The sequence below is a fragment of the Asterias rubens genome, chromosome 7 (assembly GCF_902459465.1).
Source record: "Asterias rubens chromosome 7, eAstRub1.3, whole genome shotgun sequence".
NCBI classification, from domain to species: domain Eukaryota; kingdom Metazoa; phylum Echinodermata; class Asteroidea; order Forcipulatida; family Asteriidae; genus Asterias; species Asterias rubens.
Window position 1 is genome coordinate 7,529,856 of NC_047068.1, and position 15,887 is coordinate 7,545,742.

The 15,887-nt window shown below is 36.1% G+C and overlaps 1 protein-coding gene across 2 annotated transcripts in view; it reads right to left on the bottom strand.

Annotated features, from left to right (window-relative positions):
- Positions 1–15,887, bottom strand: part of LOC117292969 (fibrillin-1-like) — a 93,678-nt gene that overhangs the window by 34,668 nt on the left and 43,123 nt on the right. For both annotated transcript variants that reach the window (XM_033775150.1, XM_033775151.1), the window contains exons 34-48: positions 15,084–15,368; positions 13,907–14,023; positions 12,529–12,642; positions 10,990–11,280; positions 8,607–8,726; positions 8,039–8,152; positions 6,839–7,126; positions 6,135–6,251; positions 5,547–5,660; positions 4,900–5,013; positions 3,875–3,988; positions 3,038–3,151; positions 2,050–2,163; positions 1,359–1,472; positions 454–567 (exon numbers count right to left, since the gene is read on the bottom strand). In XM_033775150.1, the coding sequence (XP_033631041.1) occupies positions 454–567; positions 1,359–1,472; positions 2,050–2,163; positions 3,038–3,151; positions 3,875–3,988; positions 4,900–5,013; positions 5,547–5,660; positions 6,135–6,251; positions 6,839–7,126; positions 8,039–8,152; positions 8,607–8,726; positions 10,990–11,280; positions 12,529–12,642; positions 13,907–14,023; positions 15,084–15,368 (2,244 nt within the window). The remainder of the gene's footprint in view (positions 1–453; positions 568–1,358; positions 1,473–2,049; positions 2,164–3,037; positions 3,152–3,874; positions 3,989–4,899; positions 5,014–5,546; positions 5,661–6,134; positions 6,252–6,838; positions 7,127–8,038; positions 8,153–8,606; positions 8,727–10,989; positions 11,281–12,528; positions 12,643–13,906; positions 14,024–15,083; positions 15,369–15,887) is intronic.

Here is a 15,887-nt window from a genome sequence, read left to right on the forward strand (position 1 = left end):
ACAACAAAAATCTCTTCAAGCCGCTATCTTTGTTAGAAAGTCTAAACAGGCCTTGCAAGTACAATGTCACAATAACAAAAACATAATATATGTCAGCATAAAAACCTTACTTGGTAACAAGCAATGGAGAGCTGTTGATAGTATAAAACAATGTGAGAAACGGCTCTGAAGAAACGTAGTTTTTGAGCTTTTCCATGGATTTGATTTTGAGACCTTAGAATTCATTTTTGAGGTTCTTCCATTATTATCTCGCAACTTCGAAATCCAATTGAGTTCAAATTTTCACAGGTTTGTTATCTTGTGCAAATGTTGAGATACAGCAAGTGAGAAGACTGGTCTTTGACAATTACCAAAGGTGTCCAGTGTCTTTAATATGACGTCTCAAAGACAAGTTTTCGTCAATAACAAACAAACCAACAAACCAACAAACAGATGAAAGAAAGAAGAACTCACCCATGTCACAAATCTCCCCGTTGTATCCACTGAGGCAGTCACATCTGAATCCGGTTGTTAAAGCCACACATGTTCCTCCATTCCGACATGGACGATTCTCACATGGACTGACAGCTATTAATAAATAAATAAATTTATTCATGGTTAGCTGCAAAAAAGAAATGTTGACAGGCATTGATATAAAAAAAACTACATTTTTGCAGCTCTTTTTGAATTTGGCCCTTGAACTTGAACTCGTGCTCAGAAGTAGAGAGTGGCCTTCTTGAACAATGGCAAACGAACCAAATATTTTTACTCTTTGTAGCAGTTTTTCTTGAAACAGCAAAAAAAAGTGTTGTTCTACAATTCTTTGAATTTGTAAACACTCATTAAATCGTAATTTTTTAATGAAATTCTTTTCCCAGCTAATTTTCTATACCTTCCCCCGGGTAGTAGTTTTAAATACTACTAAAAAAAAGCAGGACAGTTCTTTTCAGAACTGAGAAGTCTCCTGAACACCCGAACAATCTACTCCGCGGTAGTAGAATAAAGCAAGAAAGTTCTCTAAAAAGAACAAAGTCTACCTGGAAAGTAGATACATACATGGTGTTACCGCAAACCAAATATATATTGATACCTCACCATGCAATGCCTCAAAACCTATATGAAATTGATTTGCTCCTTTTAACTTATTGTAATCAATTTGTTCAATAGACCATTAGCATCAGTCAACAGTAAACCAAACAAAAAACTACACAATTGTTGAAAAATACAGGATGTTTGGTAGTAAACTTTGAAATACTTCAGCACAAAATATAACCACATCAAGAGTTACTTATTTTAACATGGTGCAATGTTGAAACAAGCGTGTATACAAATTCTAGTTTAGAATTGCGCATCTTATCAAGCCTAATTTTGTAACTTACCGATTTGACAGTTGAGCCCCTGCCATCTTGCCAAACATAAGCAGAAATAACTGCTGCTCAAACCAATGCAAGTTCCTCCATTAGTGCAAGGGTTGGAGTCACACACGTTGGGAGCTGCATGGGATGGAAATCATTGAGTTTTTAATTATCAGACCCTCATTTACATGGTAATAAAATGGTCAACATGAATTCGTCAGCTCAGTGCTGTAAGGTCATTGACTGGAATTTCCTATCCATAAATCTACAAACAGACGTTTTTCTTGGAAAAATATTTTAATATTTTTCCAAGAAAATTCTTTTAGCCAAACGACTTTTTTGAAGACCAGTCTTGATCTACTCTTTGAGATGATAGTGAGGAAAGAGACATCAAAATAGTCGGTGACCTTTTGCAAATCAATGAGAATCAGCACCCATTATTGCTGTTTCAAGGAGTGAACATTGTTCTTTGTTAAAACCAACTTGAGAGAAGAGCTTCCAGGCAGAAACTGTGTTTCCTTTAGGCAATCCTTCGGGCCCCAGCTGTTTCGATTTCCTTCCATTGTATTTTAATTGCTCATTGCTGTATCTTTTAATGTTTTTATCTATTTAACTAACTTTTTATCTACCCGAGAAATGAAATAATACAAAAAAAATATAAATATAAACACTGATCTACAGAAGACATGCAAATTAAAAAAGCAAGACGTCTTACAGACTTCACATCTCAGCCCACTGTAGGGAGTTGAGCAGCTGCAAGTGAAAGAAGACTGGAAATCACGGCACTGTCCTCCGTTCATACACGGGTTACTGGCACAGGTATCAAATGCTGTGAACGACAACAAAATGCATGGTCTATGTAATTTTCACAGTTGTTTTAGGCTTGCTTCGTACAAAGGCAAGGCTTAAAAAAGTAATGCTGAAGCTTCATTGTAAAGGACAGAATCTTAGCAATTTGTTTTTGAACTTCTTCTTAAAAGTAGAGTAACGGATAGAGTAACAAGTTTTCCTTGCTGATTCAAAGAAAAAAATGTAAAGAAAGATACATTAAAGTAACATGTCAAAACTTCAGCTGAACTCAGTGTCTACTTGCTGAGAAAACAACAAACAAAATGTCACAGTACTTTCGCACGAACATTGGATCCATCCTCATGCAGCGAGGGGACAGTCGGCACCAACTTCATCTCTGGCCTCAGAAATCTGACTAACTATTCATGCATGAATGGTTTCTCAGATTCAAATGTTTTGGGATCAAAAATTATCCAAACTATATAATTCAGGGGTGAGAGTCATTACTAATGAAAAAGTCTGAAACTTGGATACAAATGCAAAGGTTTGTTGAAATGATGGAAACAGTATCCAAAGCACTAGAGAAGTAGACCAATGAGCAGGATTTCTTTATTTTTTGAAAAAAATATTGTCTGATTTTCTTCACCAGGCCGACATAAAAAGTCTGAATTCAGCCAAAAGTCTGAACAATCTCATCCCTGATAATTTCTACGGGGAATGTCATTCTCAAAATATAGTTTATGCTACCAGAAGCTGCAGTGCTTCTCAACAAGTAACTTACTTTTTAAGGGTCATTAATTTTTTCGAAAACTTACCAATCTATGACCCCACCCTTCAGGTTTCGGGGATGTGAATGTAATTTCACCTAAAGCTTCATTTAATAAAAAAAAAGAATTAAAAAATTTGATAAATACCTTCGGCACAGTTGATTCCGAAGAAACCAATTTGACAAGTGCAGATGTATTTATTGACTTGATCAATGCATGGAGCATTGTTCAAACAAGGATTGCTGGCACACTCATCAATATCTGTCAAGAAAAGTCACATCATAATTAATGAAAAGGTAAAAGGTAAAAGGTAATTGTAATTTTAATTGTCCATTTTTACCGTAATTTTGTTGCTTTAGAAGATGTTAAATTTGATTCCTTTGTTGGTTTGAATGTGTGTAATAGCGCATATGTGTATATTTTTATAGCGTATTTTCTTGCATTTTTATTAATACTTTATTGTTAATCACTTTTGAATAGAATTACATTGGAATTTGCGCTATAGATGAATAAGTTCCTCGTATTATTGGAATATTTGTTATTGTTGGAATAATTATTATTGTATAAAAATCGCATCTTAGACATTGTGTTCAACTCTGTCACTCTGTGAAACTCCAAGTGAACAGTATAATTTTACAAAATGCTTCAAAAGACATCTTCAGGGCCCAATTTCATAGAGCTGCTAAGCACAAAAATTTGCTTAAGCATAACATTTCTTCCCTGATAAAAAACAGGATTACCAGTCAAATTTCCATTTGTTGCATAGTGCTTGTTACTGGTATTCAGCTTTTGCTTGCTTATCCTGAAAATCACATGGAAATTTGGTTGGTAAACCTGTTTTTATCAGGGAAGAAATTTCATGCTAAGCAATTTTTTGTGCTTAGCAGCTCTATGAAATTGGGCCCTGGATATTTGGTAAAAAAATAGTATTTACTAAGTCCAAGAAGAGTGTGGGCAGAGGGATTGAAAAGGTAATTGTCTTACTTTGTTGGCAGTAGGCTCCTGTGTAGCCCGGTGAGCAGCTGCAGGAGAACCGGTTAATGTCATCTCTACAAAGCCCACCATTCAAGCATGGATCACTGGCACACTCATCAATAGCTACAACCAAATAATAACAACAGTTTTTTATCAAGCGTATATCACATTGAGGTCCCTATAATAATAAATAATAAATAATAATAATAATATTGTAGTCTTACCGCAGTAGTCTTACTTATAGCGCACGTATCTACCAATAAGGTACTCAAGGCGCTGAGACTGAATTATGTAGCACCTTATAATGGTTCACAAGATGCTACATCGCATCTTGTATTCTATGTACTGTGAAGAGAAAATCCCGGAACCAATTAACGTGGGGAGAAGGGATTTATGTGAAGATCGCAGATTTGTAGCTGTTTGATACTCCTGAACTAAACATTTTGAAGATAACTAAGGGCAATGAACAATTCAATTCAATTCAATTCAAAAATGGGATTATTAAAACATGTCTCGCAGTTAAACAACTGAATTGCACATGTCAACATCATGTTCAAAAAATTACATCAAATAGAAATTAACAAAGAAAGGGATATTAAACAAGACATTATTACTATATACATTGTCAAAAATACATTGGTAAAAACCCAGTAGGCACATTCATATATACACACATAATTAACCACATAGTGTCATTTGCAAGATTTGACCCTACTTTCACTCAAACAAAAAGGTCAGAGCAAAAGTCAGGTCCTGAATTGACATTTTCCAATGTTGCCCATGATAAAATAGTATCCACGTTTCTGAAACATATTATTGTTTCATATTTATTTTTCAGACACTTTTACTGGAAAAAATTGTGCCCAACAATTTAACAATATTAGCCATGTATGGTCGTATGGTGATGATTATAATATAAATATGAATGGTCTGTAAAGGGTTAAAAGTCCCTTAAAGGCTGTGGGTACAGGGGACAACAAGTTTCTCTCAAATCAGCTTGCAACAATCACTTTCAATATATGATTTTTACTGACCAACAGAACAGAAGCGTCCAGTATAACCAGCGAAGCAGTTACATGTAAAGCCATTCACATCATCAACGCATCTTCCTCTGTTACCGCACGGATTGCTGCCACATTCGTTGATATCTGCAAAGTAACAGAGTCTAGAATTATATACCCTGCTGTAAACCTAAAGAAAGGTTTGTTCAATGCATTATATTTATTTATACTTTTTTTTTAGTCAGTGTCCGAACAGCGCAAGTGCCAAGGATGGATACAAATATTTAACATTATGCAAAAGTTAAATAACAATAATACTTACGCAATCCCATATTTATTAACCAATTGCTAATTAATCAATACAATTTAATGATAAGCAATCAATACAATCCCCAATAATAACAAATCAATACAAGCCAATACTTACTGATCAATACAATCCAATCAATACAATCCAATACTCATAAATCAACACAGTCCAATGTTCAAAAACATATTCAACTCAATATTCACAAATCAATCAATCCAATGTTCACAAATCAATACAATCCAATACTCACAAATCAATACAACACAATCCTAACAAAGCAATATAATCCAATATTCATAAATCAATACAATCCAATATTCATAAATCAATACAATCCAATACTCATAAATCAATGCAATCTATTACTTACTTATCTCACAGTGTTGTCCGGTAAAACCACTCACACAGGTACAGAGGTATGATCCCAGTCTATCAACGCATGTCCCACCATTTGCACATGGATTGCCCGCACAGTTGTTTTCATCTGCAACAAAAAACGGCAACAATATTTAGAAAAGGTGTTTTTTTTGCTTGAAACAAAACTTCTGTGAAAAATGCATCAATGTACACTGGCGTCAACATATGACAAATACGAAACTGTATGTCAATGAACTAAATCCATCAACTAAAATACAACAGCATGGTCTGCGACTCACAGGGCACTCACATACAAAAATCAAAGAACCTGTCTCTACCCAGTCACTGAAACATGGAAGGAGGAAAAGAAGACAAAAACTCATCTATACAGATATACTAGTAGGTGCTAGGGACATCGGGCAGTGCTGCCAGCTGATCTTCCCAACCTAATATTTGTTAAGGGCACTATATAAAAGCTGTTTAATATTATTATTATTATTTTTATTAGAGATATTTAAACAGGGATGGGCAAAGCTCAACTTGATTCCGACCTCAATCGGTCGACTAGAGAGAGAAAAGCGAGAAAAGCTGTAATACTGACCTCCACTACACAATGCTCCTGAGAATCCTGGCAGACAGTTACAAGTGTAGTACAGCGGGGGGTTGTTATCGGGAACGCATACTCCATTGTTCAAACAAGTTATGGAAGCACATGCATCTAAACAAAACAATAATAATAAGATTTAATTCATTTATTTGTTTATTCATTAGTTTATATTAATTTTGTTTGCGCAAATTTTTTCATTGTACTTTTGATCAAGATTTTTAATTTTGAACAAGGCAATCAAACTAAGTGGTCCCCACTATATCTCAAAACTTCTTCAATTTTGCACTCCATAATTCTCCTCATTGAACCCAAGGTATTTTTTGTCAACTGCGCATATGGAACTCTCTAAAACTTAATCTTAGATCTTGTCTTTGTACCACCAAAATTCAAATCTCTTCTCAAAACTAAACTAATTACTCACTTTTTCAAGGACTAATTTTGGCTGTTTGTCTTTCGTTTTGTTTTTGGTTTTACTGCGCCTTAAACAGCCAGCAGCGTGGATATGTGCGCATTACACGTCTTTATTATTATTATTGTCATTGATTTCCTCAACTTTGACAAAATTTCAGAACAAAATATTTCTCAGAAGGATTAATATTGGTATGAACTTGATAAGATTTTGAATTCAAGCACGAACATTCACATTGACGTAAAAATTCTTAACCCCAAAAAATAATTTGAAAATAACAAAAACTTACTCGGCGTAGTGATTTCTCGTTGGCCCAGGTTCAAGAGTTCTGTTTCGCCGGCCATTTGCACAGTCAACGCAGTGGTGTACTTGTTGTTAGGCGTCAGACCGAAGAACGCCTGGTCGATGACTCCGTTCTCGACCTGCTGCGGCGTTAAGGCCTGGGTCTTCTCCTGAAGGGTCACGTCATCACGAATGGAGAGATAGTAGACCAGGACGTCGTTGTTGTTGAGTGGTGTAAACGTGAAATGCGCATCCGTCGCAGTCATCCCAGTAAGCTGAAGTATATTTGATGTGGCTGTCGAGGATGATATAAAAAAAGATGGATAAATGGCTCATCGATGACTATTAAAGATAGCTTTAACGGTAGGGTCTTAGGTTGTTTTTGTCAACGTAATGCTGATCTGTAGAAAACAAACCTATATAAAGGTACAATAATATTCACATGTCATCGTTTTAAAGGCAGTGGACACTATTGGTAATTACTCAAAATAATGATTAGCATAAAACCTCACTTGGTGATGAGTAATGGGGAGAGGTTGATGGTATAAAACATTGTGAGAAAAGGCTCCCTCTGAAGTGACATAGTGTTCGAGAAAGAAGTAATTTTCCACGAATTTGATTCCGAGACATCAGATTTAGAATTTGGGGTATCAAAATCAACCATCTAAACGCACACAACTTTCTTTCATTGTTATCTCGCAACTTCGATGACCAATTGAGCTCAAATTTTCACAGGTTTGTTATTTTATGCATATGTTGAAATACACCAAGTGAGAAGACTGGTCTTTGACAATTACCAATAGTGTCCAGTGTCTTTAACGGATTACAGTGTCTATTTGCTGGGAAACGGCAAACAAAAAGGCATAGTATTTTTACACCAACTTTAAATCCATGCACATTCAGCCAATTGCGGCTACAAGCCATTTCTGGCCGCTACTCTCCAAAGAGTAATACACATAACCAGTTAACAAATTTAAATAACAAGAAAATTCAAGTGTTTGAATTTGATTTATTTTGTCACATATCTATTTTTTAACTTCCCTGAGATTCCACGTGTCCCAACTATCAGCGTTGTTCAAAGTTAATAGGAAACCAATTCACTGCAGTACATGTTCACTGCTGCCGTATTATTTTTGCAATTCTGTTACGCTTTCTAATAACAACTGCATGGATATCTCAGCCCTCTACATTATTTAGAACATCTTACAGACTTGGCAGTGAAGACCCTGATACTGGGTGGAACATTGGCAAACGTAACCCGGCGTTAGCTCCAGGCATTGTCCACCGTTTCGACACGGATTACTTGCACATTCTCTGACATCTGTTGAGTAAAATATCCACAAGAGAAAAACTGTTATAATAATTCATATCAATTCATTATCAGGCCTGTATGCTTTGCTTTTGAAAGGGCACCAAGACATTTTCTCCTCGATAAAGGGCACCCTATGAGGAAATTGTAAGTTTCTACTGGAGCATATCAAGGGCACCATGGGGGCATGGAGGCAATCGCTTTCTTTTATGTTGTTTTGTTTGGTTTTGTTCTAAACTCTTTGCAATTTCTCCAAAATGCTTTCTTCAATTTTCAAAACACTTTAATTGTAAATTTAGGCAGATGCCGTGATTTGTAATTTTGTATAACAAATAATCGATGAATGAATAAATGAATACAAAAATAGGTGGTGGGTGATCTAAGAAATCAAAAAAACTGTAAGTAAAAGAAAAATGAATTTCCGGTTAAAAATTGAAACATTTCTCTATATCAACATGGTACAAACCTTCGTCACAATTGACACCACCCCAACCATCAGGACATATGCAGGAATACCTCTCCACTAGTGTTGGCCTGACGATACAGAAACCTCCATTACGACATGGAAGTAGTTCAGTACACACACCTGGACACGGTAAGAAGATAATTACATCATTATTCTGCTGACACTCAAGTTAAGACTTTTAATTGCAAACAAGTATCAGAGTCTTTCTTGAAGGCTAAGTGACAAGACAAAACACATAAAAATATTGGAACAGAAGCAGTCACTAGACTGCTTACTTCATACTCCTTGCTTAATCCAATGTTTTCGTTTTATAAGTTGCAGCCCTTTGTCATCACTTAAGTTCTCATATAGTCTGTTTTGTATTAGTTAAATTTAGTACATACACTAACTTAAAAAAGTGTCAAGCATGAAGGGCCTAAGCTTTGGAATTCCTTGGATACCTCTTTGAAAAAGAAAAAAAACAGGGTTTATTCTTATTCAAGCGGAAACTAAAAACTCAATTAATCAGCAAATATTTATAAGCAGACTTTCTTTATTCCAACCTCGAGTTTACTTTATATACTAGCTATGCCAATATTTAAGTTGTAATTTAGTTGTAATAGTGTTTTCATATTGTTGTATTGTTCTTTGTTTTGTTATTCTATGAGTGGGGTCTCTACTCGACAGGCTGATGCTTCTTGGAGACCTCCATCCTCACACAGAATCCTATTGTACTTATGTCTTCCTTAATCATTATAATAAATAATGTAAGTTATATCACTTTTCCTTGTGTGTGGTAAAAATTAAAGAAATGAATGAATGAATCAATGAACTATGCTTGTTAACGCTCGTGTTAGTCCATTGTGTTTTTGTTTGTCTGGGCATGCCTAGCACAAGCTTTGTTTTTTTTTTTGTTATGCCCCAATTTCCAATTCTCTTTTATTGTTGTTTTGTTGGAATGGAAATAAATGTCCTGACATGAATGAAATGAAATGAAAATCTCTGAGAACGTTTGTTTTATTGTCAGTTAGCCTTCAATAAAGACTTTCCTATGTTTTGCATTCTTGGTTGGTAAGCAGTTTGCAACAACTAATTATATTTTTTTCACTTTTCACTTTTCAATTCCTCACAACTTAAACAATCTGCTTTAAGAAACATCCAAATCTCAACCCAAACATATATAGTCAAAGATAATGTACTAAAACTAAACTTTGAGTATGTTGTTGGTGAGTGTGAAGTTCCAACTTCATCAAGTAACAAACTTTACCAAGCAACCAACCTGCGCCTTGAACACCCAGCCGGGTGGATATGTGCGCAATACAAGTCTTATTATTATTATTATTATTATTATTAACACTAGGGAAACTAAAAGGGTGTACACTACAAATAAATGTTGGGTGAACAAAAACAAATTAACTGGAGCTAGATTTGACTCTGAGCTTGACCGTCTGAGCTATCTGGCTTCATGTTGGACATTTTCCTATTATAATTCCATATAAATAACCATATCCAGTGTACTCAGTTTGGGCACCACTCATTACCCAAAGCTTTTTGAGCTTTTTGTTTACATCAGGAACTGCGATGCTCCGGACAATACCTTTCATATTTGTGACCCACTCTGTGAAAATGAGTCACATGTCGCCCAATGCAATATTAAGTTATGGACAGTTTAATGTGGAAAATGTTTAAGATCTTTAGTTGCATGGTTAACCTTCAGAACACTTACTTTTAGGCAATAAAGCTATGAATACAACAATTTTGTGATCATACTTATGTCTAAATTGTATCCTTTTGCACACAATGGTAGTTTAAAATATCATTTTACTTGTAATTCGTTTTTCACAAAAAAAATGGTGTAGTGGCTAATTTCAAACGGGAGTAACTCAGCAACGCGATACACCCCAAAGCTTAGACACATACCAAATTACTGCTGCTGATGTGTTCTTTCCAGCCATGCATATAACTCAATTCTTGAAATTGCCTACATCTGACTCATTTTCACAGAGCGGGTCATTCTGGTTGTGAAACCAAGGATTCTCCGAAGAGCGAACTTAATCTTGATTTGCTCAAGACCTCTTTGCTTTCTCTGTTAACTCAAATCTTGTTTTTGTATTATTTTAAAGTTTTTAAATGTGTACAAGTTCAAATGTTTTAAATCGGCCTCTGGCAGAGAATACATTTTTTTAATTGTGAATAAACCATTTCAAATCAAACCAAATCAGATCAAATCACTGATTTAAGCCAAAAAAAACATGCAGAGAAGACAAAGACAAAGAACTCATTCATAAGAATTTGGTTTTTTTTAATGGAGGAGTACACAAAGTTTAGTTTGCCAGACCAAGGCATAATTGTGGATGTATGAACTACGACCTCATGTCTAGAAATTTAAAGCGCAAGTTCTTACTTTTGGTGGTAGGTACTTGGGTGCCCACAATGTGTTCCTGGTTATTAGAGACAACGACCAGGCTGACTTCATATTGAGTTGAGGGCAGCAGATTTGGGATGACGTAGTTGTTGACATAGTCAGGCCCGGCGTTGGGAACCGGTTGGATGTTCTGGGATTGGGTGTGGCCGGCTGGGTCCGTGGTTTGGATTTTGTAGTAGAAGTTGGTACCCGGTTCCATAACGATATTGGGCCACCTTACCTGAACGGTGGATGTTGTGACGTCGCCAACCGAAAAACCAGTAGAGGAAGCTGCATTGGGAAAGGATTCATTTATTAATTTTGATGTCAAGATACCCAACGTGGTCAGAAGCATCACATGGCTATAAATATAATAATAAAAGGTTAATGGCCTGACGCTTTGACCCAGCAGTCTTTCTCGAAGGCTAAAGAGAAAGACTCTGCTAGGGTCAAAACTTCAGGCCATTAACTATTTTTTGCATTTATACCAGCGGTCCATTTGGTTGGTAAGTTGTTTGCAACAGCTGATTCTATTTTTACGGCTATAAATCATTTCAGAACAATTGAACAGTATTAAAAGGAGTAATAAAAGTCCCGATCAGGCAGATGTCATAGAAATTAATCCAATATTGCTCTGAATGTAATATAAACTAGAAAAGCAAAACTTGGACTGGAACTAAACTAAAGTAGTAGTGGCCTTATTTACTTGGTAATGCTCATGGCACTCAAACATTATTACCCCTGGTCACTGGGCCATTTATTTCATTCTACAAAACCATCTCAGCTCCCTGGGGAGTTTAGTCTGCGCTGCCAAATATGAAGCCCACCAAGCTGAATCACAGATACCGTCTAGCCCTACAGTCGATCGACTTCACCAAACTCTTGCTAACTTAAGGTTATTAATTTTGTTTTTTTTACCCACACACCGATGTGTGTTAGCACTGTATACTCAGTACTTTCCCGAGTCCTGTGAAAAAATATCACAGGCATATTACTCGGGTAGGATTCGAACCCACGACCCTTGCAATTCTAGAGCAGTGTCTTACCAACTAGACTACCGAGGTTGCCCGGTAGCTAGAGGCAGTTCGAATCCTATGTTTTGGCAGCGGGTACCGCAACGATATAATAGATGTTAAATTTGCATCGGGGATGCAAATTTAACATCTATTATAACTTAAGGTTATTTTTTAATCTTAGGACGAGTTCAGTTCTGTATCCGAGGACATTAGGACGGAATGAACCCATCCTAAGTTAGGAAGAGTTACTCGTCCTAACTCGAGATAGGATTTATCCCAGCCTTTCATGAAATAGGCTGCTGGGATCAAGGACATAAAAGTCATGACCAGGGTTCGAACCTACACCCTGGTAATCCTCAGCCACCATAACTCAAGTTCCATGCACTAAGCTGCTCAGCCGCGAACAAAACCCATCCGCCCACCATTCTTTTCAATAGATTATTCTGAATGACCCCAAAGAATGGCTTGCCTTTGGCACTGAAAGAAACAGTTTATTAGAAGATAAAAATAAACGTATACTTACGAACAGTACACAAAGGTCCCATCCATCCAATGGCACATGAGCAGGAGAATGCGTTGATTCCGTTAACGCATTGCCCGTTATTCTTGCACGGATTACTCAGGCATTCGTTGATATCTACATTATTCATCAATTAAAATATTCAAATAATTGAATTACATTATTTTCCTTTTTAGTATCAGCAAGGAACTTAATATGGTGGCTTTCTCGGTGAACTTTGTTGTTAAAGACACTTGACACTAATGGTAATTGCCAAAGACCAGTCTTCACAATTGGTGTATCTCAACATATGCATAAAATAACAAACCTATGAAAATTTTAACTCAATTGGTCGTCGAAGTTGCGCGAGAATAATGGAAGAAAAAACGCCCTTGTCACACAAGTTGTTTGTATTTAGATGCTTGAGTTCGAGACCTCAAAACCTAATTCTGAGGTCTGAAGATCAAATTCAAATATTTTGTTGAGAAATAACTTCTTTCTCAAAAACTACGTTACTTCATAGGTAGCCATTTCTCACAATGTTGACAAGTAGGTTTGTATGAAAACAATTATTTTTATTACCGATAGTGTCCAGTGCCTTTAAGTTTTCATTTCACATGGCTCACTAAGATGTAGATTGAAATATTACATAGAACGTCGTTCAACACAAACAATAATAATAACAAATAAAAAAGAACTTACATTGATGATTATGAATCACAGACACAATTTACAAATTTATTCACTGCAAAATTTATAATGCGCCATCTATCTAGTGTACAAGACCCTATTCCGAGGCGCAGAACAAAAAACAATACATATACAACAAAAAGAAATGTAGAATATGATAAAAAATTATACAATGAATAATCTACTGTCAAGACATGTAACGAGCTAAGAGTATGAGGATTTAAATAAGTGAGTTTTCAGAAAGTTTTTAAACAATGGAAGAGAACTACAGCATCTGATGTTATTAGGTAGAGCATTCCAAAGTTAGGAGAAGGCACGATCGCCATACGATAAGGAAGTTCTAGGAATAGTTAAAAGGGACTTAGCAGAAGAACAAAGTGTGCGAGAGGGGGCGTAAGGTACAAGGAGATTTGCAACATAAGACATAGTTAAGCCGATCTGAGATTTAAATGCAATAAGTAGAATTTTGAAAGCATCTGAAGCATCCTATACTTTCAATATAGGAGTTCTATAATTAAACAGCTCAATTTTTTTTTTGCGATATCTCAAAAGCCCTACAACATTTTGAATACAAGTTTTCCCACCAGAGTGAGTTCTTAAATAACAAAATTGGGTCTCAACGTTTGGACTAGCTTGCTCTACATAAGCTTGCTCCGTATAAGATATGATTTAAAATAATGCAATGTTTTCAAAAGACATGGTTGAAACTTACCACTTTGACATCTTTCCCCAGTATAACCAGGGAGACAATTGCAATTGTAGCCGAGAGATGAGGCTCTATTGTCAACACAGACCCCATTGTTCTCACACGGTCCTGTGCTACAGATTTCTGCAAACAAACAATGTGTACAAAATTGCGTTTTATTTTAGATTCGTTAAGCAAAGCAATATTTTGTTACCGAGTCTCACTCTTTTTTTATATTGACCTTGCTTGTTTGTCGTTGTCATGAAGTGTTGTACTGGTTTCCAGGCAAAAGTACAAAAGCTATGGTTCACCTTGTGTCCTAAATCATAATATTTTTGCAAATCTCATGGTCTTAAAGCAAACTTACTGTAAACCTGCTATATTTGTTAGAGCAAAAACTAAAGTTTAAATCTTCCTCATCCAAATTTTATAAACTGTCATTAAGAATGTCTATGTTAAATTCATCGATTTAAATTAAGTTAAAGTAAAGGATACACCACAAGCATGGTTAAATTTCCAGAAGTGAAATTTTAAAAACTGTTTCCACCACAGAAACTAACTAAAATAAAAAGGGTGGATAATTTTTCAACCGAAAACAATTGAACCTGAGAAAAAAAATTAATGTGTGAATCAGATCATTGCTGAGGGCTGATATCTGGAATCGAATGCTGTGGCAAGAAATGTGATTGGTTCACGCTCTCACCTTGCTAAAACATGGATGCACACATTGTTTGGGTGAAAACACTTTGAAAGTTTGTTTACCGTTTTCTCAGAAAGTGGATACTATAATCAGCTGTAACTTTCAAGGGTGACATACATTATATCACTTTCGACAATTTGGCCTGTAAAGCCCAGTTCATACATCCTGCGAATGCTTCATGCGATGCGAATTCCCTTGCGTCACAAAGGGAAATGGAGCGCATCCCGATTGTTGTGTCACCAAAATTCGCATTCGCATACGCAGGAAGTATGAACCGGGCTTTACTCGACATTGGGTTTACAAAAACCAACTTATGATCCAATCTTTTATCCTAAAAGTAATTTCGTAGAGAAAGACACCAAAAAGGGACACAATCAAAAAACTTATTAATTCGAAATGACTTAGTGAAAAGGACAAACTGTCCTTTCTCAGCTCCTCCCAAGATAAATCCTAATGCACCCCTGACCAACAGAAGTTCCCAATAATAAAAAAAAAAAAACTCACGTCCTGAACTCGGCCTGATCATGGCCAGCTCAACGCGCGTGCCATCATCCATCAGGGCGTACAAGCGGGAAATGTAATTGGTATCCGGTTGGGGAGCGTGGAAGATAAAATCAAAAGCCCCGTTGACGATTTCATCTTGTGAGACTACCCCCGTGGTCACGACCCCACCGTTGGTGTCCGTCAGAACGACCTCGTATTTAGGGACGACAGTGCCAGTAGGTTGATTCCAGATTACTTGGATAGACTGCGGAGTGGTTTGTCCGGTCACAAAGTTCACCGTGACAGCTTTTGGTTAAAACAAAGTCATAAATAATAAAAAAAATAATCATTAACCATTCTTGTATAGCGCATAACACATAGTAAATAAACATGTCCCTAAGCGCTCTAGGGAAACACACAACAGAATACAAATACTGAATTCTGTATTCTGTTGTGTCATTCAAACAAATGTTTATTTTTTGGCACACTTTTTTGTCACTTTTTAACCTTTGTGGTGTGTAGTTTTTAATTATTGGATGGTCCAGTTTTGCGGTTTATATTTTAAGAAATCTTGTTCTGCTTTTTTGATATTTTGTCCACTTGTTTGATGTTATTCTAATTTGCACAGCGCATGATGCAAGACATACCCCTTACAATGGAAACAAATAATTAAATATTGTAAAAGTCTTAAACATCTTAAAGTTCTTTCTGTTTGCAGATATACTTGCAAAAAAATAGTTAATGGCCTTATGTTTCGATCCTAGCAGAGTCTTTCTCAAAGGCTTTCTCGATAAAGACTCTCTTAGGGTCGAAACATCAGGCCAT